This window comes from Penicillium robsamsonii (assembly GCF_028829455.1).
Source record: "Penicillium robsamsonii strain IBT 29466 chromosome Unknown utg000003l_segment0_segment0, whole genome shotgun sequence".
NCBI classification, from domain to species: domain Eukaryota; kingdom Fungi; phylum Ascomycota; class Eurotiomycetes; order Eurotiales; family Aspergillaceae; genus Penicillium; species Penicillium robsamsonii.
This window is the reverse complement of record NW_026643221.1, coordinates 540640-565525: the sequence shown is the minus strand read 5'-3', so window position 1 is coordinate 565525 and position 24886 is coordinate 540640. Positions and strand designations below refer to the sequence as shown.

The following is a 24886-nucleotide window of genomic DNA, read 5'->3' as shown; positions in this document are numbered from 1 at the left end:
TAGAGCTCGTGAGCTTCTTTTTTTATTTGTCCCCTTTTGCATCGCACTCTACGTCTACTTCTCTGGGTAAACGATGGGGACTGTGGGAAATGCTGCTGAGCTGCCTGGTTGGCTGGCTCGCGTTCATGAAGTTCTGATTGATATGTTCGATACACTTTTTTTTTTTTTTTTTTTGCATGATAAGCTGCTTTGCAAATGAAAATATGATAAAAGTCATAATGCATTTGGGGTTCTGGGTTTTTGGCTGTAGTTAGGTTTACTTGACTAGCAGCATTTCACCAGCGCCATGGGATATCGGATACTTCGCCCATTGGATAGAGCTTCGATACAGCAAAACAACCTGAGAAGTGCTGTTAAATACGGAAGGCCTGCCCATCGATGCACACCTTATAGGCTACGTGTAAGTACATCTTAGACGACAAGGTGAAACAATATCTATGTCCATTGACTTAAAAAGAAACTTTTGAACAGAATCGTAATCATATCATGAGAAGAACGGAGTCCAATAACTCTGCATCGAAACAGAAAAAAGCCCAGAGTCAACGGAATCACCAGCGGAGGGTATTATGAGAACGTCAACACTAACCAAGCACGACAGGAACCGAAGACCAGATGGCAGAAACAAAAGAAACAAATCAAAAACAGGGGAACTCATAACGATAACTCCGGGATCTGCGAAATGCCACCCTCTTCTCTCCCACAATACTCAAGCCCGGCAGACGAGCCAAGAAAAAGATACGACTTACTGTAAAGTAAATAGTTTATCTCTTCTTGCCCCATCCCGAGCGGCCACCACCCCTAGGAGCGGTGCCAGTATTGCGACGCTTCTCAATGCGACCACCGCCAGGCGCACCAGAAGTCTTAGGAGCACCAAGACCACGACGGCCAGAGCTCTGACCGGATCCAGAGGCGCGCAGGTCCTTCTTCAGATCATCCTCATCGACATCCATGCTATCGCCAGCATTCTTCTTCGACGCCTGGCCCATCTTCACCTTACCTCTCTGGCCGCGACGGACGGCGTCAGGTCCGCTGACAGCAGCGAGGTAGGCGTTAACGCCACCATCGCCAGCACCGGACATCTCGACATCTTCAGCGACGACATCACCATCATCACCGAGGACAAGACGGCCATCAGCGTCGACCTTGGCGGCGCGCTTCTTCTTCGAGCCGGGGCCTGTGTTGAGGAAGCGCTGGCTGGGCTTGGTGGTGGAGATGCTGGCAAGAGCGTTGGAGCCGAGGAGATCGAGAGGATTATCTTCAGGGGACATCTCGCGAATGTACTGGGTGCTCTGGCCCTTCTTCTTGGAGTTGCGGCCCTTGATCTGAGCGACGTCGTCGACATCGACATCGCTGTCGCCGTCGTCCGAGTTGTCAGAGGAGTCGGAGTCAGAACCATAGACGGCCTTGTCGAAGGCGTTGCCGGATTGGGGCTTGGAGGCCTTCTCCTCGTCGTCATCGTCCTCGCCTTCGACACCCTCCTTCTTCTTGCGCTTGCTACGCTCACGTGCTTTGCGGATATTGACAATGAGCTTGCGGTCTTCCTCGCCGACGATAGCCTCCAGGAGGGGAGCACCGAATCGGCGCACAAGTCGGTCGATAATACCCTTCACCTTGCTACGGAGACGACCCTTGTGCTCCTTGTTCCAGGCCATAAGGCTGGGGACCATGGTGCTCAGACGGGGCCGCAGAGCTTCGTCGGGGAGAACGACGACTGCAACCTTGACGAAGCCAAGGACAGAGCGAACGATCTCACGGTTGTTGGAGGTAAGGAAGAGCTCAACGGTCTCAACGAGTTCCTTGAGCATCTCAGGCTGAAGCTGTGTCTGGAAGTCGAAGAACAGACGGGAAAGCGCGGTGACGGTGGCGCCTACCATGTGAGGAGCAGAGCCAGCAAGACCGGCTGAGACCATTGTGAAGAACTCCTCGAGGGTAGCGGGGGCATCGGGGAGATCGTCCGCGACGCCTGGCACAAGGGATCTGCGAATGACAGTGCCGGGAGGGTTACGCTCTGAGTCAATTGTGCGCTTGGCCAAGAGGATCAGCAGGTCAAAGGCCGCTGTGCGTGCCTTTTCGTTGCTCTCCTTGCAGCCCAAAACCACTTCAGACAGGATTGCCGGGATGAAGTGCAGATCCGAGGTGGGCAGGTGGTTGACAATCTCGGTGATAGCGAGCATACGGTCGCGGCGGCCAGACGCAGGGGTGGTATCGGTGGTGGCAAGCATGAGAGCCTGCAACTCTCCACTACGCTCCTGGAGAGCGGCGCGGCCAGTCTCGGTTGTTGCAAGTCGGGGGATCAACTTGTAAGCCTTCTTGATGAGTTGCTGATCCGGGTTGGGGGATGAGCTGTTGAGGATAGCTGCCGCCATGGCAAACAAGCCACTGAAGCTGGAGCGAGGGAGGTAGATTGACATAGCGATAACAAGGTCAATCAGGGTGTGGGAGGTCGGTGGCATCTTGTCGGATGAGCCCTGAGACTGAGCACTCTGCTTGGTTGCTGTCTCTTGCTCGGCAGCCAAAGAAGACTCAAGCATTGAAGTGACGCGGTTGAAAGTCTCGTTCAGCTCCTATTAAGAATGTTAGTCCGTGATGATTTGTACACGAAACTGAAGGGGAACTCACATTTTCAGGGGTAATGCTCAAGTAGGCATTGATACACTGTAGAATGTAGCCGCGGTAGTGGGGAAGGGTCTGACTGTAGACATTGAACAACACAGCCAGCAGATTGCTCGCAAGGCTGCCGAGATGAGCGAGGTTCTTCTTTGCAGTGGCCTTGGTGATGCGGCGTTGCAAAATCAGATCATCCTCATCGTTTTCGACCTCCAAGATAGCCTGGTTAGACTCAACCAGGTTTTGCAAAGCACGGCAGACATCGACACGCAGTTCGGTCTGCTTGTACAGAACGTTAGACAGCAGCTCAGCGAATGACTGGTCAAATGCCTCCTCAAGATCGAGAGGCAGCTCGCAGTAGCCGGGAAGGGTACCCCAGGTCTGTTGGACGAGGGTTTCGAAAATCTTCACTTCCACGGACTTCTCAGCGGCACCGAAGTTCACCACCTTCTGGTAAAGTGCCTCACTCAGGGGAACAAGTTCAGTACGGAAGTGACGGAGGTTCGTGTTGGTCACGCTATCGCGCATAATGGGCAGCATCCAGACACGGCCGGGTTGACCAGCCTTCTGTTCGATAATGTTGAGGGGAAGAATCTCCAAGACTGCCTCGGGGCCCATTGCCTCGATAGCACTACCAAGAACAGCATCGGCCTCTTTCTTGCCGTGGAAGCCGCCATTGCTGCGCAGCTCACCGATTGTGGAGACAATCTTGACAAGATACGGGCTTGATCGCCACTTGAAGCAATCGAAAAGGGCAGAGCAAACATTGAACACTTCTTTCCAAGCAGCCTGGTACTTCACGGACAGAAGGTCAACGGCTGCACGAGACAACTTCTCCAAGGTCTTCTCATCATACACAGATGGATCCACAATAACAGAGTTGGGGATACAGTTGTGCAGGAACGAGATCAGACACTCAGATGCGGAAACACGGATGTTGCTGGAAGGCGAAGCCATGAACCCAGAAATCAAGGTGAACAGATCCGGCAACTTCTCGAAGGTATCCTCAGGTGTGATCTGTGCGGCCACATCGTAGCCGCGCGAGAGCACTGCAATCCAAGGTGGGAGAAGCTGGGAGTCATTCTGCGCAGGCTTGAGTTCGGAGATAGCATCCAAAAGACGGGGCAGCTTGGAAGACGAGAACTCATCAGCCATTCCCTCGAAAATGACCTCAAATACCTCGAAGGCACCCATGGTGATGTACTCATTGCTAGAGCGGGAAGCGTTCATCAGAAGTTCACTGAGCGGCTCAATCTTCTTGCTGGGCCAGCCACCTGACGCCGAGGCAATGGTCTTGATCAGCTGCAACGAGTGAATAATAAGGGGCTCGTGGTTGTTAGCCTGAGCATCGTGACGACCCTTCTTTTGCTTGTGAGCGGCTGTGATGCTATCACCCAAAGTCTTCATCGCAGACTGAGCGCACATATCTGCACCTGGGTGATCCAAAGACGGGCTCGGCGGGGGCGACTTGAGAACCTTGACAAGAGCCTCCTGGGCACGCTTCCGAACCTTGGGCCGGTGGTCAACCGAAAGACTCAGCAGACCTGCCATTGCACGTCGTGGGCCGACCTGTGTGTGGGGGAGGTTCCATGATGCAGCATCCTGGGCGATGAGCAGAGACTCAAGACAACCAATGGAAGGACGCAGGAGTGGGGCTTCGACCTCGGGTAGAGAAAGCGCGGGTGCAAGGCCTTCGAGGATTTGGGAGAATTTGGAGCAAAGGATTGGGGCGGGGACGTAAACGGTTGTGATGTCGAGAAGGTAGACAACGGATGTCGCTAGATCCTTGTTGACAATGCCTTGGGATGCGGACAGGGACTGCGAGAGCAGTGCAAGGAGAGCGGCGAAATATGCGGTAGGTGAGAAGTCTGCCTTTTGATCGCGGAGAGTATCTTCAACTGCAGAGAGCACCACAGCAGTCTGTTCACGGATCAATATGTTAGTCAATTCACCAATTCACCGGGTATGCAGCGGGAAAACCTACGTGATGCTGGTTCTGCAACTTGGGAGACTTGATCTTCTCAAGCTTCTCCGCCAGAGTCGCCATGATGATTGCGGACGACGAGGTGGAGAAGAGTTAAAGAAAGCAATGTATTGGGATGAGAAAGAGGGCTGTTTGGCGGTGATAAAAATCGTAAAGGAAAAAAAGTAAAGTCCGGCAAATTTGGAGGCGGTCAGACAAGGCGGCGGGGGGAGGGCGATGACTAAGACTGTTTTACATTCGCCTGGAGAATTTTATTCACTGTCGATAATTAGAAACTTGTTTGAAAGATGAATTTCTTCTTGATAAATTATGTGCAAGTGGGAGGGGGGATTTACATCTAGACGGCTTTTAGTCTAAGCATGGCTTCTAGTAGCTTTTCAATTGATCCGGTCGCTTCCTAGCATGGTTTCCAAAGCTCGCCAATTCTTATTACAGTCGAATAAGGTCGAAAGATTAGTAGTGGAGTAGACAGTTTGAGATACATCGTGTCGGTCATTATAATTTCTTTTTGCGAAGCTTTTGAGCGCATGGAATGTTCCCGTCCCAGATATATAGTTCTATGGGCACAAAAGCCCTAAGACTACACTATGCCCACTGGGAACCACCGTCCCCTACGCAAGGAATGTGTAATAAATAAAACGAGATATATTGGAAAGGTATGCCGTGACCAAACAAACATAAATTGCAGATACTATCCTTGCTTGCAATGAATGCTCCTTGAAAATGATCACAGCTGTGCCGCTTCAGCAATGATTGTCTCCTGCGCTGCCTTTTGGAAGCTCTCGCCCTCGGGTTGCCATCCTAATAGCTTTCTTGCCCGCAAAGCTCGGCCTTGACCATTGGTGCCTAGAAACACGACTCCATTGGGTATCACTACGTTGGCCTCATCGAGATTCATGGATTTCACCGCATCAGGCGAATCAATGTGACCGAGGCTATACGCCTCTTTGGCAATCACTAAAGCAATATCCTTGAAGCTCTGCAAGAAGAAAAGACGGTCAGCACATACAATTGGGGGCATAGCAGGTCATGAACCAACCTCAAACCCATTTTCCGCAAAGAAAAGGCCGTTCTCGTTCCAGATAGGACCCGGAGTGGCGTTGACAGCATGCTCTACCAACCTGACAAAGAGATCGGCCAAATCAGAGACATGAACAATGCCCCATCGGCTTAGTCCCCTGCCAAGATAGAGACCACTACCTTGCAGCAGAGCGGCCCGAGCCAATGAAGGAACCTGGACGCTGCGTTGATTCACAGGGCCTTTACCGGTGCCAAATATGATAGGAGGGAAAATGATGGCAGTCTTTGGGCCACCTGATCCCATGTCGAGAATGTAGTTATCCACCACTCGACGATCTTTGTACGCCCGAATTATGTCCCGGAGACTAGTAACGTTTTCCAAATCATCAAAGATTTGATCCGAGGGCTCGCCATATGAGTTGTTATCAATCTCGGGGCCTGCCAGAACGCTGGCTCCGGTAACTTGAATGTAATAAGCTGCAGTTTTACTTCTCTTAGTGATCAAACCCGAAATACGACATTGTAGTAGCAGATGGCGTACCATTCTGACGTCCCGCCAGTCCATTTGCGATCGCTTTCACGCTTTCGAGATGCTTGTTACTAGCAGTATCTAAATGGAGAAAGTTAATGATAGGCTATACTACCACAGGTAAATTGACTCACGGATAACAATGTCGGCTTTGCGGGATTCTTCTTCAATGACTTCGACATTGTCCAAATCCGCAAGGATCACACGGACCTTAGGAAATGCAGCCAAAACTTTGCCGGCCTTTTCGTTATCTCTAACCAAGGCTGCAATCTCGTAATCAGGATGCGCATGCTGCAAAGCGTGGAGGACTTCGCCCCCAATGTAGCCCGTGGCACCGGTACTGGAATTTGAGTCACGAGTTAGCAAATAATCATGCATCAAGAAATGGAACATTACAGGAAGATCTGGGTCATTTTTGAAACTGAGGCTGGAAGTGTGTGAAGGTGGACAAACACGAGCAGGCGTAAGCAGGCCATTTATATACATCCACCGCGCACCAGAATAGGAAAGTAGTTCCGTGGAGAGATTTTGCGGGGTCATCACGACATGTTCTGTTGTCTTTTTGTTATATCTCTTTTTATCATAAAGACTTCTTCCCCTTCTAGCCGGAAGAGTGAAAACAAGTGGCCTAGACTATGAAACCACATGGCAACCGCTCATTTCGGGCACAAGTCTAACATGATTCGGTCCACCTATTTAGGCTATACCTATGTCACGGTACTATAGGTATGAGACACGGTCTTGAGGACTATTGGTTTAATCGTCTATCAAATGAAGAAATATCATGACTCTGTTTGAATTTCCACGACTGATTTCATTAGTCAGGGCACTCAGGAAAGAGATCAGATATAAAATGACAGACAAGTATATCAAGGGCCATATACTCTTAGGATTTCAAATGGAACGGTGATAACGGAAACCGTGCTAATGGATGATCTTCAGGCCTGCTGATTAATTATTGTCAGTTAGTTAGTCTGTTTCGAGGCAAGTTCTGAATAATATTATTCAGATTAGCTATTTTTACACGGATTGGGTAAGTTACTCCCTTTATGAATGTATATAAATTTCGAGTTAAGGAGGGCAGTGAGTGCACATCCGGTGAGGCTTAATGGGTGACCGATTCTGCAGCCGATTGCCGAGGTAAAATCAACCACATGGTGCCAAGCATTGATATAAGAACGATCTTTTTAAGCTTAGGGTTATCTGAGATTGTGATTTTGAAAGAAAATCCATCGCATAGCATTGAGACGCGCGTATTCCAGGACACGTCATGTGACCGTTTGGCGTTGAGTTTGACGGTAGCGACGTCTTCTGAATTGATTCATAATCAGCCTGTCAAGCCAGTCACCAACCTCGACGGCGCTAAATTCTTCCGATCACATCTGATCTCGGTCTTCCAAAATGACTGCTAGCACGTTGAAGGCCGTTACATTGCGGCGATCGTGCCAGGCCTGCGCCAGGAGCAAGCGGCGATGCGACCAGCGTTGGCCTCGGTGTACTCGCTGCGAAGCGAAAGGTGTAAACTGTGAATATGTGAATGAACCACTGACAGTTTCAAATGGCGTCCAAAAAGCGCGAAGAAAGCCCACAAACCCCAGTAATCGCACTCCAAGCACCCAATCATCTATCCGCCCCTTTTTGCGATTGGAGATCGCCAAGGAGTATGACGGAGCAGCCATTCGATTTTTGGTGAATGGGTTGCGCGCATTCCCCAACACTTTTGCCAAAAGCTGCAAGACAATGTTCATTCATCCGGATCTTTACGCATCAGGCCTCCCAGCCTCAATCCGCGATATGCAAGCACTTTGCAAAATACATTTCCAAGCAGAACAACAAAACCGTGCTGGTATTCTTCTCCAACTTTTTCATCAGCGATCAGCCGAATTGTATCGCCGCTTCAACCAATCATTATCATTCTACGAGCTACTAGGCTGTTCCCAAGCTCTCCTTCTAGCGCAATGCATCGTCGCTCTAAATGAAGGTGGTGATCCAGAAAAGTACTCAGAGAATATAAGCATCATGCTCGACGGGATCGCAGCACGATTATGGGAGCAGGCTCCCGTCCAACTTCCTCCGACATTTAGTCGACGACACGCGTGGCTTTTGGCCGAGAGTGTTCGGCGCACTATCATTGTCAGCTTGATGCTGAAGAGTGCGTATTCACTGAACACAAGGAATTATTCTGTCCGGACGCCTTTCGTTGATGCTTTGCCTTTTGATGTGCGGACTGAGTTGTGGGATGATGACTCGAATAATATTTGGGCGGTTGAAACGCCCGAGCCTCCGGATACTATGATTTCTTTGCATGCATATTCGAATGCTTTGGAGAATGGCCATTTTCGGAATGTTCCTCCGTTTGGCGAATTGATTTTGGCTGCTTGCAAAGGGAAAGAAGTTTCGTTGATACCGTTTCCTCCATCAGTTCCCTATCATGAGAGCTGAGCTAAATATATATGTGAAGTACGACTGGAAAAAGTTCTCACTCGGAGTCTGATTGATAGGTCTGATGTGAAGATCATTTACGTCAATGGACCGATGATGAGAGGTTGCACGGCCCTTCTCAGATGAGAAAAAAGCCAGAACTCTACAATTTCATGCCGAGGTGAGCTTGTGTTTTAAGCTATTAGCCTTGAAATCTCTTATGACCTGAATACCCTTTCTTCACATTGTCATAATATCCACCACACGTATCTCATTTAAGCCAGAGCAGAGAGAGTAAAGTTTCAGGCTTTCTCTCCGAATGATGATATCTCCGAAGTAGAAAGGGCTCAGTGGGGCAGGAAAAAAGACCTGGAGTTATTGCCTTGGGATTTAACTTTTCCTGAGTAACCAAGGTTGAGCAAGGGCCCGGATGATCTTTCTTTAAAAGGTTTAGCTTCCGCCTCCGGCTTGTGGCGGAGATCCACCATGCATCCATTCGTCACTAGTTCTCCGCATATTTGGACTTCAGTCACGATCGAACACTATACTCAGTAGTATAATTAGGTCGTAACTTAAGTGAGAGATCTCCGTGAGAAATATCGTCATCCCGAGACTAGAAAGCCCTGTATCATCTCCTTGACAGCTGGCGGTGATGTTTCTGTTGAAGCATTACAGGTAACCGCCGTATATTTGCACATTATGTAAAAATGTAACTTACTAACCATATGAAGTATTTGATAGAATGGAATGAAATTTGCATTTATCTCTGTCTTTATAAACACCCAAGATCGGGATTACTACGTTAACCATGATGAGGCTCACATGGCGCTTATTAAGAACGTCGGGGATTTTTGGAAAAAGTCCAGGTATTAGGCTTCATTGATGGGAAGCATGCCTAGTTTTGAAGTCTCATATAACTAGACACATATCTAATAGCTTTTATTTACGTAAATCCATATTTCTTTTACCAACCCGGCAGACCTTCTTAATGATAACAAGGTCATTATCTAAATATTATACCAGCCCCTTATACTCGGCTCTATGTCCACCAGGTTCGTGATTCTCACAACTGTTGCACATGTGTCCCCTCGCTCAGATGGGGTGCAGAGCCGAATGTTATGTAAGAAAGTAATTGGGGCAGCTAATTTGTATCAACAATAAAAGAACAAGATTTGATCAAATATCGAGAGGCTCAATTTGATTATATTACAACATCAACCTACACTTAGCAAATTCCCTGAATACACCTTGACAGTTCTTTATTGGCAAGCCAAGTTCCTCTGGTGCCCCGAAGCCGGCAAAAAGAGACACAAAGACTCGATATCGGAAGGGAAATAGAGGAACCAGAAAGGACTTTCTAGAATCTTTCAGGATCCAGAGGCAAGGAAAAGAAAAAGGAACAATACGGAAAGCTGTAGACTAAGCCTTTCCTACATCCATGGATGACTCCAGGGTGGGACCAAATTTAGCGTTCGATGATGATGCGAGTGTTGTATTGAAACCGTGACTTTAGAACATCAGATAAATACCGCTTATTGAAATCCATGTCGTCCCGAAGTATATTTGGGATTTCTGCTGCATGTACAGGACCAGGGCAGTCTGGGCTGCTTATGAAATATACAGAAGGACCTGCTGTCCCCGCTACACCATTGATTTGGTAACATAGTGGCGTTGCCCAGGAATATCTCTGATTATGGGATCTTGCACCGCTTTTCTGCCACGCCCAAACTTTATTATGTTTTCCCCCTAATGCATTTTCTGCTATCCCTGCCATTCGGTGAGACCTGAGCGTTGAATCAAGTCGACTACGATGAAATTTGAAGATCAAGAGTGCCTAAAAGAGCGTCAAATAAGAACGGTCAAATTTGTGTTCAAATAGTCTGTTTTGTCCTGTATTCAGCGGACCTGTGAATTACTGTATCCGGTTAGTTTTATTCTTTTAGGGTTTGGCACCCTACTACGCCGTCACGTACCTAGGTATATCAGCACTACCACTTCCCGAGGTCCTCACCACAAACTCGTAATTTATAAAATATTCGAAATAAATAGATCTCTTTGATTTAACGCGTAATTTTTATATTATGTACCATTTAGTATAGCTTAATTATAAGAACCACAAGCTACCCTTATGTTCAGCCTAAATACAGGTATCAAACATAGCGTAATTTAAAAGTCAGGTTTTTGGCTACGTTTGCACTTTTTATAGTCCCATGGGAGAGTCCCGCCCAGGAACCCGACATTTGGCGGCTCAGCCATGTCAAATCCGAATTGGGCTTAGTTGCTTTTCTTTTACTCCAGCTTGGCACTCTCCATCAGTCTGTCACCTTTCTTCACGTTTCCTTCATCCCTTTTCATCACAGGCATCAAGTCTATCTTACCTTTCATCAGCTTATCGCCTTTTTTCATCCAGCTTAGCCACTGGTATTGCTTTCTCCCGGCACCTCAACAGCCCGTCACCTCTTCTTTCGTCCAGATTGATCAGCCCTTCGTTTTCTTGTCTGCATCATACCGCCAACATGTCAATCCTGAACAAGGTTGCCGAGCCCCCCGTGGTCCCCGAAAGAATATCGTCTCTCATGGCGCCTACTCGTCAGTCGGCGCTACAGACTCACAAGCAAAGGTCTGTGAGTGCAGCGTCCTGCCTTTCTGAGATGTCAGTCGAGTCGACAACATCCGATATTCTTGACGTGAAACTCGCGGCAATGGAAATTGAACTTGAGTACATGCGATGTGTCCGAGACGGCCTCAACGAAGCAAGACAGACTGAAAAGATCTCCCACGACGCCTTTCAGCGAGAAATCCAACCCTTCTTGAAGTCCTTCCGTTCGTCGTCATCAACCATTCAAGTCCTGAAGGCACAACGCCCATTGATCATCGAAGACATTGATGAAGAAGTTTCAGCGAAACGCCAGAGGATTGAAGGACCTGTTGACCAAAGCCTGCTCGAGCATGCTTACCGCGACACTCTAATCTCCCATGTGCTGGGTGCAAGTGCAAAACAGAAGGGTCCTAAGTTTGATCAATCTGTTTTCAAGAAGGAAGTTTATGCGTACTACGGTGTTAATGAGCATTGTCACCCTGGATTTGGGTGGTGTCATGTGTTAGGCACTGTACTTCCCCAAAAGAATATTAAAGCTGCCCATCTTGTACCTAAATCTATGACATCTAAGGAAGTTTCCCACCTATTCGGAGTCAGCGATGGAGTTCTTGGTGACCCCCGTAATGGTAAGAATGTTCTCTTTATGGCCAAGGAAATGACTGACTCATACAATTTAGGCATCACACTGGCAGATAATATTGAGCTACTTTTCGACCAAGGTACTATCGCGATTGTACCTATGCCCGGCCCAATGAAAAGTCCAACTCAATGGAGGTGTGTTGTCCTAGACGAATCAAAGAAGGAGGACATCATCGGTACCTTTGGTGGATCCTATATGAAACTGATGGCCAGTATTGTAAAAGCTAGAATTAAGTATTATATTAATGATATAATAGGAGATTGACAACAAGCCATTGACCTTCGTTTCCGATAACCGTCCTCGCCGACGGTATTTATACTTCTGTTTCATTATTGCGTACTTGAATGCAAAGAGCCGAGGAGCCAGTGACGCCGTTGCGAAAAAGGTTGAAGCCACGCGTTTTTGGCCCTCCGCCGGCGAGTACCTTAATCGGTCGACACTGGTTACATTAGCCCGTTGTGTTTCAGGGTCGGAACTCCCTAAATCCCTTGTTCAAGACAAGACGTTTGACTCCGGTGATACCTCCACTCGTGACGCTGACGCTGGAACTGTGCTTGGAGCTGATGTCCGTGACGCAATTCTTGCGATGAAGAGTCTCTAAATCATTGCTATGCTGCAGTCCTAGAGGACAAGCCACGGATGAGTCAAATTTGCTTTTTTCTTTTCTGTATTTTTACTTTTGCTTTCGCTTTTGTTCAGCAGCGGCTATGATTATTGCATTTTTATTTCTCTATGAATGGATGTTTTCACTCACCGTCAAAGGTTACATCTAGAAAGTCGTTTTCACCGTGTAGCCTTTTTGTAGCCTGTATTAACGTCATCCTCAATTCTTACTAAACAATATAGTCATTATCATAGCAAGCCCTCGCGATTGATCCAGCTATTTGGTTTCGGCGACTGAAATGGCGATTGATACAATAGCCCGTCCCTTTATTCAATCCGAAAGATTCTAACTATTCCACAACATTTTTGAGTCTCATTCAAATCACCAAGCGTTATCATGGCTGCTCAAATTGCTTGGATTGGCCTCGGCAACATGGGTCGTGTATGTATCACATACACTTCTTTATTATGATGTTTTGGTCTGCTCAACTCTAACACGCCTTCTTTGCAGGGCATTGCCAAGAGCCTTGCGGCAAATGGCTCGCTCGGCTCCCCTCTGGTCATCCACAACAGAACCGTCAAGCGTGCTCATGATTTCGTATCCCAAAATCCAAACACACTTGTCGCTGCATCTGTCAAGGAGGCTGTTTCTATGGCAGATATCATCTTCACTTGCGTCAGTGGTGATGCTGCTATCGTTGGAACCATCAATGCTGGCCTGAACGACGGAGACGTCAAGGGAAAGCTCTTTGTTGATCTGTCTACTGTTCACCCCAATACCACCACATCTATCGCAGCCAAGATTCAAGAGTCTGGTAACTCCTTCGTCGCCAGCCCGGTCTTCGGTGCTCCCGCCATGGCCGAAGCTGGAAAAGTCATTTGCGTTCTTGCAGGATCCAAAGAATCCGTTAAACAGGTTATTCCCTACACTACTGGTGTCATCGCCAAGTCATCCATGGGTTTCAGCGACCAGGTACCTGTCAAGGCCTCTGAGCTTAAGATTATGGGCAACACCTTTGTTATCAGCATGATAGAGACGATTGCTGAGGGTCTGATGGTTGCTCAGAAGTCTGGCGTGGGGACTGATGCGCTGCATCAGTTCTTCGAGGCTGTGTTCAAGAGGTTCGAGCCTCTATTTGCTGTTGACTTGGTCCGCAAGGATGCTCGCCATGCCCTGGACCAAGAATCACATGGGCGATCAAGGGGATCTCGCTGGTATCTACGGTGCTGTGAGACAGGAAGCTGGGCTGGACTTTAAGAATTAGAGCTATCGTGTCCGCTCTTTGGTGTTGTGCTATTTATGACTATGTCGAGGAAATTTTACCTATATGATTGCGCACATCGTCTTAGTTAGCTTTCTTAGTCGGTATGCTGGTTTCAGTATACTCGAAGCTTTAATATCCCATTCTTCAACGAGCCGTCTTGTTTGACTTAGTCATTGTCTAACACATTCAGGATAAGCCATTAGACAGTCCCCCTTTTCTATTGATTTGCCACTTATGTTTGAATTCCCCTTGACGTAAGTAGGCAAAGCTACACACCTGTTGTGAGGTGCAGCGTTTTCTACCTTCTGTTCGTGCTTATCACCCACCGACAAATCAGAACGCAGTATTCTACCGCTACCAAGGTTGTGGATGCCAAAAGGGTTTGACACCCCTACGCTTTGCATTTCTGTTTTGCACCGATTACTTTTCCCAGCAACAACTCTCGTTTCCTTCACTCTCATTCAAACACCAGCTTTACTAGGCCTTCATTTATCAATACGTCTTCATCTATCGTTGCAAATCTCATCAAGTCAGGATGAACAATCCCGAAACTGCCGAGTTCCTGTGTGGCCTCGACGACATGGACGTCACTCTCGATCCACCACCCGAGCCACCTCTCCACCTGCTCCGCCAGACCTGGGTGATCGATAAGAAGCTCTCTGAACAATTTAAATCGATGATGCAGCAAGACGTTACCGATGGCCTTGGACTTCCGCTCGCAGCTGCTAAGTTTCTCTGCCATCCTAAGGGAAATCCTAACAAGAAGGCTTTTATGCAGATTTATCTTCAAATTCCAGTCATTGGCACTCAATACCAGAGCCCTCAGATTCGACAAAAGCAGGCTGCTAAGCCACAACAGCACGTTGAGTTAACGACCTTAAAGGAGCTCAAGAAATATGAATGTGATGTTATCCCTGACCTCCTTGCTTACCAAGAGAGAGAGAGCAAGGAGAAGATAGTATCGTTCTGGGAGGGTATATCACCTAGTTGGTCTGGAATAAAGTCCCCGGGGAGCCTCTAAGCCCAGAAGAATTCTGGGAGCTAGATATTGAGTCGCGCCAAGCGATCCGCGATAAATTTAGTGAAGCCTTTCCGCAAGTCTACAGGACTCTCTGCCTGGCGTCCTCTCGATTGACATGAAATTAGAAAGCTGAAGAAGTACGGTTACCTACCGCGTATGTCAATCATGTCGAAGATCATCTATGACAAGGCCACCGGGAATATGTACGCTCTATCCGTTGTTGAGTGGCGAACAGTATAAGCTGATGGAAATTAGGCAGTTCTCAGGGGTTTCACGCGCAGGCCGTACTGATACAAACGAAGAGTGGCATGACAAGTACTACGCTCTGTTTCATTTGGCCAAGCCATCTCCGAAGACGACGGACTGGGACAGGGATACCACAGGATGGACTTGGTGAACAGGGAAGTCACACTCAAATGGACCCCTGGAAGAAAATATCCGTCGAAAGTTCTTCTATTATTCGCATGAATTTATTTCTAGATTACTGGTGTAGAACTCGGATATGGTAACTTGTTTTATGTAAAGTGGTATTTTGTTGGGGCTCCAGTCCGTATGGAAGAATTGCAATCATCGTAATAACGGAAGGATTCGAAAGTCACATACGTATGGAAATGAACAAGTGTGAAGAAATACTAATGGGCTGACCAAGTAGCAAGAACCGTCCTGTGCTCAATTCTAAGTGATCAAGAAGCGGCATAGGAAATCCGGTACGTAGGAGTATCAATCATATTATTATTTCCAACATAACCGTGCTAAGTGCCCAAAACCAATCTGTAACTACTGCAAGACGGCCCGCCTCACCGGATTTGCCGTAATCTCAGTCCCCGTTTCAACTATTGATCCCTATCTACCTTGCTGCTGTGTTGTTGGTTGAGAAAATTCACAGCCCCACGCAAACTCTAGGAATGGAAACTTTTTGCAGGACACATGCGCGGAACCCAGTGCCTTCCGGGAATTCTTCGCAGATCTTCCTGAATTCAGGCAAAGCTAAGCCGTTCTTCAAGTCTTCATTGTTCTCCCAAACGGCGTAGTTGACGATGAAGTTGCCATCTCCAATAGCGCTGTGCAATTGAGTAGAGATGTCACCAGGCGCTTTCTTCAGGACATCGGCGGTATGACTCCAAGTTTTGAGGAATGACTTCTTATCTACCCCGGGATGAAGCGAAATGATATTGAGAAGAACGACAGGCCCCAAGGCAGGGCTGATAGAAAGCATGGTCTCGAAGGTAGTAGACCGATCGAGGGGTTTGTGAATAGGTGCCATTTTGTATGATAGTAACCTAAAGTAAATGATTAGAAATTAATCGGTTAAGATGGCCCTAATACCTCGTTTCCGAAGTGGATTTTGCCAAATCCACAAAAGTAACAGAATGCCAGACGAGAAGTTGACTTGACTGTAGAGTTCATTCGTAAATGTGGTTTATTGACGTGTGAGGAATTAACCCACAGAACATGCCAAAATTCCACGTAATGACCATCTCGGTATGTAAAACAGAGAATCCTTGAAAATTATCTAGAAGACCCAGTACATGTCTTCAAAGCGCTTTCAAGTACGCATAAAGCATCAATGTGGTTCTATTGTTGTAGGCTAGTAATGTCTGCGCGACTATTCCATCTTGGCACATTAAAATGCAAATGTGATGCTATGTTTCATTGTGCTGCTAGGTAGCGCAGGAGTATTTAAGTTAGAAATCCGCGAGCTCCACCCGAGGTAATTTTAAATCGAAAATGCTCTAACTGTTGCACAGAACGAGTATGAACAATTGCTGTGATGTAATTCCCAAATCACTTCCAAGGTTAAACATGCGGTGTACAAGTAACGCGCTCAGCCAGCCACCATATGCATCTGGATAGTGGGGAAGGGGTCACCACGATGCATGAAGATGAAAACTCCTAATTTAGGAGAAGACCTAAGAGTATGAGCTATTGCTGTGATGTAATTTCCAAATCTCTCGGGTATGCAGTGTACAAGTAACCAGCTCAGCCAGCCATCATATGCAGCTGGATATTAGTGGGGGAGGGAGGGGTCATCACGATGCATGAAGGTAGATCTATCAACTTCGAGATTGAAAGGTTTTAATGTGGGTACCCGTGAACCTTGGTACGTGGCGCCTGACATTTTGCCCAGGTGGTGCCCAGGTGGCTATATAAGTATGCTCGTCTCCCACAGTTCGTGCTGTTTCCTCTCATACATTTCACTTTCACTGATCTCGTGCCAATCTTAGAATTCCTCTCAACTTCAACCCCAAAGACCCCGCCTTCAGTGCTCTTCTATCTTACCAGTGCTACTTCGGCCTGCAACCAAGCTTCACTTACTTCCAAGGTTCAAGATGCCAGTCACCAATATCAACTCGTAAGTAATGTCAAACTCGCTCCTTACCTCATACTACCTTCTTGGATATAGTATGCTAACCTTTCCTTGCAATAGACTTGCAGAGTTCCATAAGGCTGTCAGCGGGGACAAGCCCGTTGTGGTCGAATTCTGGGCGACTTGGGATGGACCTTGCAGGGTTATTAGGCCTATCTTTGAGAGAATCTCAGAACTCCCCACGTCGAGCACTATCGGATTCTACCAAGTCGATGTGGATGAACAGCCGGATGCAGCTCAAGAGGCCGGCGTTCGTGCAATGCCAACCTTCGCTGTTTACCAAGGGGGGGCAAAGGTTAATGAGATGGTTGGGGCTAATCCTGGGGGGTTAGAGGAACTTGTCAAAGGTATCAAGATTGTCTAAATCAGGACTCAGAACCTTGGAATTTCGGAAGTGGAAGTAGGATAGAAGATTTCGGAGACTTTCACCTCTTTTTACAGGCAGTTATAAAAAAGTGTGAAACAGCAAAGTGCAATAAGGTTGCTAGATACCTAGGGATGCTACTGCGGGATGCTCCCGAGGTCTCCTAATTTGTCTTTCCGAGGTTCTACTATTCAATCAAACCTTCCAAGGTTCAATGTTGGAATGATCATGATGTATACCTACTAGTACAACCTTGGAATCAAGGGCTTGCATAATCAACGTGTCAGCTACCTAGGTAGTTAGGTATAGAAAGAAGAAAGAAGCCCTGGGGCGAATGATGATTGAGGTATCCGATGAGAAATCTATATGAGAAATACGGATGTCCGAAAATATGCATTCGAGCAACCATCCATACCTAGGTCTCTGCTTTTCTGTGTCCCTGAATCTGGCAATTTAAGGGGGACGGCGACTGATACTAATAGTAATAATAACAAATTACTTAGTTTTAGTAATACAAGCACTGCAACTGCCTATGGGCTGGTGGGTACATGAGAAGTGGTTCTGACACCTATTCTTCATACAACCCAGACAGGAAGTGGGTTTCCATAGGAGATCGAGGCACTTTCTCAGATACCAACAATGGATCTTTCAAGAACTCACGCCCGGTATATTTTGGCGCCAGTCGCGGAAATTTCTTTTCTATATCATCCAGGTACTCATATATCTTCGATTCGTGTATATCGTGATTACCTCTCAGCAGGTGCGACGCATTTAGGCGTTCGGAAATCTATTCAATAAGCCCGAATAAACAAACTTCTCACCCTATTCTAGCTTTCCCATGTCCCATTGTACCACCCATGATAGTCAGCAACAGGCTGGCTGACCACCACATCACCTAAATTGACTTTTGTCGGAATTCCGCCGCCAATCCCCACCATGAGCCCAAGCCTGATTGATTGGAATGGGTTAATCATTGAAGTCGCGACGGTCGCCGCAGAGTTGGTTCCCACGTTCGGAAGGCAGGCTATGACGATGTTGTGACCGCGTATTGAGCCAATTGTATATGCGTTATGGTCATTACGAGGGTGTGGCAAGAATCCTCGTGCTCTTCATCTAACATGACTCTAGCTGCGTTGGTTCCTTTGGAAGGGCACAAACCCACTCGATGGTATAGGTATCCTGTCGGAGTCAGGCTCGCACTGCTTCCAGGTTCGGCTTCCAGTTCTGGCCATCCAAAGGCAATTTTCCGCCCAGAAAAATGGATGTTGCCTAGGTGAGTGTGGGTATATTGTAGCATTTCTGTCTGGTGTGTGGTCTACCACTGACATCGAAAGAAGAAGTGCTCTACGGTCTCTCTGGCTTGTCCACACGCGCATTGATCCGTTTCTGCAACGTTAATTCGATAGAGGTATCCATTGAGTCTCGCCATGCCGGTCCGGAGCTGGGCTAGCAAGCTTGCTTCTTTCCAACACAATCGATCATATAGCTGTCGGGTGTGCTCCTTAGCTAATAAGAGGGGTTTGAAGCGTGGGTCAAGGATAAGAGCTATATAATAAGCATCTTGGGCGTCCATCAGTTCATAATATTTCTTGTATTTCTTCATCCCCGCGGAGATGGCGGAGGTAATGTCAGAGCTAAGCCCCGAAAAGTCGCCTTGTGCCGAAGCTGCATCTTCGAGCATATCATTCAGTTGGTAATAGATGGGAATGGCTAGGCTGATCTGGGATTTTCGCCGGGAAACCAGTTGAGTGAATTCATCGAACTTGGAGAGGATCATTTCGAGCTGTTGCAGCTGCAACCAGTCGTCAGCTGTAAATGGCAGAAACTGGTTCTGATGCTCTATCCACATCCAGATCTGTGCTTTGGCTTGCAGGGCTCCCTGGACAATACGGTATGTGGAGTTCCAGCGGGTTTCCACGTCATACTCGATGAACTTGTCGTTCAAGCCATTTGCCTGGCAAGTCACTTTCCACTGCTGTCGTCGTTGAGGTGTCCTCAATATCCAGAGAGTCATGATCCGAATCCGGGCCAACGCAGACTGCCGTCCGATTTTCTAATTTCCCTGCAAGAGATCACAGGCTTCAATGGCAGACTTGTGATCTCCAGATTTCATCCTCGAGAGGATGTCGCGGACAATGAGATTGAGGACATGTGCAAGACACCGGATGTAGCTGTCAATACCTTGAAATCGGAGACGTCCTTTGTCGGGTAAGTTGGAATCCTCCGAGTTGTACTTTTCCAACAGGTTAAAATACAGCTCAGACACCAGCGTTTCATTATTCGACGCATTATCAGCTGTGATTGTGAGCAGCTTCTCCTCAATCTGAAGCTCGACAAGCATCTTCTGCAGAGTCTCTGCCATATTTTCTCCACTGTGGGATCCAGCAAGTTCGCTGAACTCCAGGACTCGTTCTTGATATTTGAAGTCGGTGGACACCCAGTGACCGATAACTCCCAGAATGGCTTTATGGTTCTTGCTTGTCCAGACATCCAAGGAATGTCCGTGTTAATTCATCGATCAACTGGACCCGACAGCGATCAAAATCTGCGTCAATGCGGCGGACAACTGTTCGAGAAGAGAAAGGAAGAGGAGCGTCCGGCAAGTCCTTGAATATCTGTTGGAATGCAGGGGACTCAATTGCCGTAAATGCCACATCATCTGTCACAACCCATCGAAGTATGTTCTGTTCCAACAGAGCTCTAGTATCATGCTCGGCTCGGGACTGGAATATTGAAGTAATTGAGTGCTGTTTCGTCTCGCTGGAACCCTCACCCAGGTCTTCTGGACCGGACTTCTCGAAGATATTGTGTTTGGCTAGGTGCATCTTCATGTTGGTCGTCGATGTTGCCCTCGCCGAATCTGTGGTTTTCCAGCCACAATGAATGCATTGAGTCTCTCGATCCTCGAGCAGCTGTCGGCTTCGCCTGGGCCGCCATTGCTTGCCCGGAAGAGGACTAACTCGAAATTGATTCCAAAGCCATTGATTCAGTGGCTTAATGCGGGATTTGCTGTGTGATTGTATGGCCGTATGGCCTCTGTAAAGCATCTAGAGACCCCTGGTAGAACAGATTCCGAAGAAGTAGGTAGATTGAGATGCAGCTGGCTGGCGGAGTCTTCAGGACCAATCGATTCTAAGCGACCAGGTGGCGAATCCCGTCGGGTTTCCTTTCTGATATGATCTTCAATATCTTCTTCGTCACTTCCACCATTCAAGAAGTGGTAGTCTATTCTCTGAGACCGCTGGGGACGTGGTGGCAATTCGGCAGAAGAGCTGCCGGAGCTATCATGGTTTAAGGCTTGCAATTCAGCACCAGACATTCTGAGCTCTATTACCGTCATCGAAACACGTCCTTGAAATAAACCTATCACTTGGATAAACAAACTGCACGTGATATACTTTCTCCTATTAGGTGGGAGTTGGTCTTGGCGACGGGCCAATATTCGTAGAGGTCTGTGAACTACGAATGCGAATGCGAATGCGAATATCTCAAAATGTTACGAATATGTATTCGTGCCGACCCCTAGCTTAGTGTGCATGAGAAAGAAGCTTATTAAGATTGAAAAAAAGAGAGCGTTGATGACGACAGCGTTTAAAAAGCGGAGCGTGTAGTACGAAAGGATAGGTTTGAACACAAGCGTTCAAGTGAGAACGTTTAAGTGAAAACGGTTAAACAAAACATGTTGAAACAAAGCACGTTTAAGTGAGCACATTCGAGTGAGACGCACTCCGCGAGAAAAATCCCGTGTCCTACAGGGCCTAATCACCTAGACCCTATTCCTCCTAATATGCGAGGAGATAATCTACCGGGTAAGCTAACACAATACATTGAAATTCGGCCATCATTCTCTCATTATCTGACTTTCTTTTTATTATAGACACTGTTCCTGATACCCCAGAAATAGAGACTTCTTAACTATCGTGCACACCCTAGGTGACCACACCCATGTCTACACCAGAACCTCCGCCCGAACAAGCGAACTGTGTCTCTAGCAACCTATCTGTGGTGGGTGATTTTCAGCAAGAATTAGCCAAGCAGAAGTTATCTACCATGAAGCCCTCAGACAGTTCAGACAGTGGGGATTATGAAAATGATTCGGAGCCGATTCAGACATCTAACCTAGGTGAAAATCCATGTTTAAGGGCAAACAAGGCTTCTGAGCGGGCTGAAGATTAAACTTGGTCCGGCTTGGGTGGAAGAGCCGATGCCGAGAAATAGTTGGAAGGGAATACTCAGGAATAAGCACACACAGAAAAAAGTGAACAACTTGATATTGTGACCATGACCATTTGTAAAGGGTGCACGTTCAAACATTTAATGTTTGTAGCAGAATAATTGCCCCCGTTGGCAGGTGACATCGTCGACCCATTAATGGAGAAATTATCATGACATGGAGAGCCCTCTAAATCTGGAAGCCGATATATGCAAACAGAATGAACTCAATTGGAGTTGAAAAATCCCTAGGTATACAAACTGGCGAACTCGAGGACGGAATTTAGTATAATAGAAATTCCGTTATCGTATGTAACAAGCATAGAAAGATGTGGTGTCAATAGTATAGATGCTTGACCATTTGTGTTAGGCATTAGATCACCGCATCACCAAGGTCCTAGGTCCGATCCCAGGTGAGAAAAGCTAAAAGCATACCCCAAATCGCTAGAAACACACCCTCGTTGCTTCCTCAGGCTTGGCGCAGTACTGGTAATTCATTCAAGTTCAAGAAACCTGCAAGTTTCTTGGAGAGCTTTTGTTTACCTGTATAAGAATTGTTACAATATGCCAGTGCTTCTAGAGTGTATTTACAAGACTGCTATTATACCACACTCCAGTGCTCGACGCGCTATATTGTACGTGGAAGAGGGATTGGAACTGATGTGAGATTATAAAGGTTGGTCCTAGTATCTACGAGCGATATTGCCATCGGCAACTAAGCTAGCCAATACTCGGCAGATGATACTCGAAAATCAAAGGGACTGACTGTATTCGACATATCGAAACCTGTATACTACCGATCCATGGGCTGTATACGGCGTGAAAGCTTGGATCGAAGTTCTCCATCATCATACAAAAGACCAATATCCGCACCTGGGTAGGGCGCGTCAAGTTCATCTTTCAACTTCTGTGCAGTTTCAGTTGAGAGCCACATATATCTCTCCACCATTCCCGGATTTGCTAGCCCGCCTCCATATGTACCTCGAGTTTCTTCGTGTTCATTTCCACAGGGATATTGCCCATACCCGATCTCCATGTCATGGTAGCTGACAGTGGGACCAGTGAGATCATCTCTAGGCTCCAGATCAGTCTGTAAGCCTGGTGCAGTGTGATCAAAGTCTTTGAAGTAGTGAAAGTCCGGGGAAGTTATGTCGCGCTCCTTCATGATTTCCTCAAGGTATTGTAGGTAGAATGGATTTTCACTTCGCCTGGCAGCCACATACAAGGATCTGGTGTAGGGGGGCTTTAAACTTCGGAATATCGAACCGTAATCACACATTATACAAGTGATCGCAACTTGATGTCCCATGGACGGACACTTTCGAACCAGATCAGCTAAAGTGTTCGCAGAGGGCTTCACGGGCCCCCATATGACCCACGGGAGGCAGTCCGAGCCATCGTCGATACCAGAGATATCATTGTTCATTATCATGCGGGCATTAATTGCAGTGCGAATCTCTCTGCACTCCCGTTCATTGCCTTGACTGAGCAATTTACCTGGGAGGATAGCCCGTCCAGGGTTTGTTTCCAGCTGATAGGCCCACCATCTGGCGAAGGTTGTACTGTGATAAATGCCACGAAGAACACAATTGTATTCAAGTTTGGTTCTCAGCCTGCGTGGGTGCATTAGTCGACTGTATCGATCCACATTGCCCTCCCACGCGGCCATCTGTGTCTGAAGGCGCTTCTCAAGATTTGGGAGATCAGGCGGAAGAGGCATCCACAGTTGATCGGACTGGCCTGGGCCCAGTTCAGCGTAGTCCTCCATTCCGCTGATATCCTTCAAGCTGACATCTTCAAGGCCGATAAATCCATCTTCCTCGATGTCAATATCATCAGCAGTCGTCTCGGGTAAATTTTTACCGGGGAGAACTCGCTGTCCCAAAGTCCATCGGGGCTTCATATCGCCATTCAGAAACACAGGCGTTCGTGGGGTTTCAAGATGAACGGATCGAGAGAAATCTTCCATGATAGCATATCGTTGGGGGGCGGACATGATAATCTTGTAGATTTCAGCGTCTTTGTCAACTTCGCGGGATTCTTCCGCGATAGAAACGTCAGGCAAAAGGTCCAATTCTTTGTAGAGATCTGTATAGCCTGCTGCAGCACACGCTCGGCCCACTTGATACCGCATAGACGGATACCGACGGGCAACTTCGAGATATACTTCTTCTGATGCAAGGTCGGGATACCAGATACAGTACGGCTGAGAGGCAGGATTTTGCATATCGGGGATTATGTCACTCATTATCAGGCGAGCATTGCGGGCGCGGGAAAATTGATGGGCCTGGCCATCGTCGCCGGAGCATAGCTCAAGAATTGCCGGGCTTGTTGCAAATTGAAGTGAGTCACGAATCCCACGGATAACTGCTCTCTGGTGCCAAAACGAGCTTAGATCGACGGGGAGATCCTCCCCCTTTATTGCCGCAGCACATTGATCGGGGTCGCATGCAGGTATAGGTTTGCCGGAAGAGTCATACACCTGCCTTTTCGGTAGAACGATATTGTATTGGCCCATAAGGCTGATACCGGACTTTTCGGTAGCCGCCATTAGGAAATAATACGGACAGTGATGCCAGTGGCGCTGGTGCTGCGTGCAGTGACAAGTGGGGGAAAATGAAGTTCCATGTTGAGAAAAAGGAAGGGGGGGAAGTCAACTTCTCGAAGGACAGGATTGTGCTTCGACCAGCAAGTATTCATAGGCGAAGTAACCGGCCCCTGTAATTTTTGATACAAAAATACGGACCCTCGCATAGGACGGAAAAGGCCGATCAAGAAAAGACCAGGCGGAAGTGGAGGAAGGTGTTGATTGAAATCAGGAAGCATGGCAGGGCCAAAAAACGAAGGGGGGCTCTATAAATCTATATTCTAGTACTAAATTGACTACTCTATACATTTCCCACCCTTTTTTTCTATTTTATTTTAATTGATTTTTCTTCTCATTTTCCACTCAGCTTTGACATTCAATTTGCTGTTCCGTCGTTGTTCAAGCGGAAAGGAAGTATGAGCTTTTGTTTATTGTAACCGTCAATTTGACTATATTGAAAGACCGAAAACTTAGTCATGGACAACTGGAATATTGGATAGATGCTCTAAGAAGGCAAAACCCTCTCGGTGATAACGTACCCAATTATCTTATAGGCCTCCCACAAAAACAGCTTTTCGTAGGCATGGGCACGTTCGTTAAGCCCGTTATCAATGATACCTTCAACATCTTAAATATTGGCTCTTCGATGGTGTGTGTGCAAATGAT

At 47.3% G+C, this 24886-nt stretch overlaps 13 protein-coding genes across 13 annotated transcripts; 5 read left to right on the top strand and 8 right to left on the bottom strand.

The window, feature by feature from the left end:
* Positions 1-761: 761 nt before the first annotated feature.
* Positions 762-4720, bottom strand: N7447_004920 (mRNA-binding protein RRP12; the record flags this gene model as incomplete). Its single annotated transcript, XM_057229182.1, has 3 exons — positions 4592-4720; positions 2620-4527; positions 762-2564 (listed from the first exon to the last, which is right to left on the bottom strand). Exons 1-3 carry the CDS (start codon positions 4652-4654, stop codon positions 762-764), a joined length of 3774 nt encoding a protein of 1257 aa, XP_057084272.1. The 5' UTR covers positions 4655-4720.
* Positions 4721-5318: 598 nt separating this feature from the next.
* N7447_004919 (uncharacterized protein) lies at positions 5319-6553 on the bottom strand (the record flags this gene model as incomplete). The annotated part of the gene is made up of 5 exons (XM_057229181.1): positions 5319-5570; positions 5631-6088; positions 6153-6221; positions 6275-6480; positions 6537-6553. 5 exons carry the CDS (start codon positions 6551-6553, stop codon positions 5319-5321), a joined length of 1002 nt encoding a protein of 333 aa, XP_057084271.1.
* Positions 6554-7541: 988 nt separating this feature from the next.
* N7447_004918 (Zn(II)2Cys6 transcription factor domain-containing protein) lies at positions 7542-8582 on the top strand (the record flags this gene model as incomplete). The annotated part of the gene is made up of 1 exon (XM_057229180.1): positions 7542-8582. One exon carries the CDS (start codon positions 7542-7544, stop codon positions 8580-8582), a length of 1041 nt encoding a protein of 346 aa, XP_057084270.1.
* Positions 8583-11077: 2495 nt separating this feature from the next.
* On the top strand, positions 11078-12401 carry N7447_004917 (HNH endonuclease signature motif containing protein; the record flags this gene model as incomplete). Its single annotated transcript, XM_057229179.1, has 3 exons — positions 11078-11786; positions 11838-12016; positions 12057-12401. The coding sequence occupies 3 exons, from the start codon at positions 11078-11080 to the stop codon at positions 12399-12401; spliced, it is 1233 nt and encodes a 410-aa protein (XP_057084269.1).
* A 399-nt stretch (positions 12402-12800) lies between these two features.
* Positions 12801-13661, top strand: N7447_004916 (NAD(P)-dependent oxidoreductase; the record flags this gene model as incomplete). The annotated part of the gene is made up of 2 exons (XM_057229178.1): positions 12801-12845; positions 12915-13661. 2 exons carry the CDS (start codon positions 12801-12803, stop codon positions 13659-13661), a joined length of 792 nt encoding a protein of 263 aa, XP_057084268.1.
* A 542-nt stretch (positions 13662-14203) lies between these two features.
* N7447_004915 (uncharacterized protein) lies at positions 14204-14689 on the top strand (the record flags this gene model as incomplete). Its single annotated transcript, XM_057229177.1, has 1 exon — positions 14204-14689. One exon carries the CDS (start codon positions 14204-14206, stop codon positions 14687-14689), a length of 486 nt encoding a protein of 161 aa, XP_057084267.1.
* Positions 14690-15569: 880 nt separating this feature from the next.
* On the bottom strand, positions 15570-15953 carry N7447_004914 (antibiotic biosynthesis monooxygenase family protein; the record flags this gene model as incomplete). Its single annotated transcript, XM_057229176.1, has 1 exon — positions 15570-15953. One exon carries the CDS (start codon positions 15951-15953, stop codon positions 15570-15572), a length of 384 nt encoding a protein of 127 aa, XP_057084266.1.
* Positions 15954-17019: 1066 nt separating this feature from the next.
* On the top strand, positions 17020-17421 carry N7447_004913 (thioredoxin family protein; the record flags this gene model as incomplete). The annotated part of the gene is made up of 2 exons (XM_057229175.1): positions 17020-17042; positions 17118-17421. The coding sequence occupies 2 exons, from the start codon at positions 17020-17022 to the stop codon at positions 17419-17421; spliced, it is 327 nt and encodes a 108-aa protein (XP_057084265.1).
* Positions 17422-18736: 1315 nt separating this feature from the next.
* N7447_004912 (uncharacterized protein) lies at positions 18737-19435 on the bottom strand (the record flags this gene model as incomplete). The annotated part of the gene is made up of 1 exon (XM_057229174.1): positions 18737-19435. One exon carries the CDS (start codon positions 19433-19435, stop codon positions 18737-18739), a length of 699 nt encoding a protein of 232 aa, XP_057084264.1.
* Positions 19436-19474: 39 nt separating this feature from the next.
* On the bottom strand, positions 19475-19783 carry N7447_004911 (uncharacterized protein; the record flags this gene model as incomplete). The annotated part of the gene is made up of 1 exon (XM_057229173.1): positions 19475-19783. The coding sequence occupies one exon, from the start codon at positions 19781-19783 to the stop codon at positions 19475-19477; it is 309 nt and encodes a 102-aa protein (XP_057084263.1).
* A 103-nt stretch (positions 19784-19886) lies between these two features.
* N7447_004910 (uncharacterized protein) lies at positions 19887-20246 on the bottom strand (the record flags this gene model as incomplete). Its single annotated transcript, XM_057229172.1, has 1 exon — positions 19887-20246. The coding sequence occupies one exon, from the start codon at positions 20244-20246 to the stop codon at positions 19887-19889; it is 360 nt and encodes a 119-aa protein (XP_057084262.1).
* Positions 20247-20407: 161 nt separating this feature from the next.
* Positions 20408-20740, bottom strand: N7447_004909 (uncharacterized protein; the record flags this gene model as incomplete). Its single annotated transcript, XM_057229171.1, has 1 exon — positions 20408-20740. The coding sequence occupies one exon, from the start codon at positions 20738-20740 to the stop codon at positions 20408-20410; it is 333 nt and encodes a 110-aa protein (XP_057084261.1).
* Positions 20741-22426: 1686 nt separating this feature from the next.
* Positions 22427-24184, bottom strand: N7447_004908 (uncharacterized protein; the record flags this gene model as incomplete). Its single annotated transcript, XM_057229170.1, has 1 exon — positions 22427-24184. One exon carries the CDS (start codon positions 24182-24184, stop codon positions 22427-22429), a length of 1758 nt encoding a protein of 585 aa, XP_057084260.1.
* Positions 24185-24886: the final 702 nt, after the last annotated feature.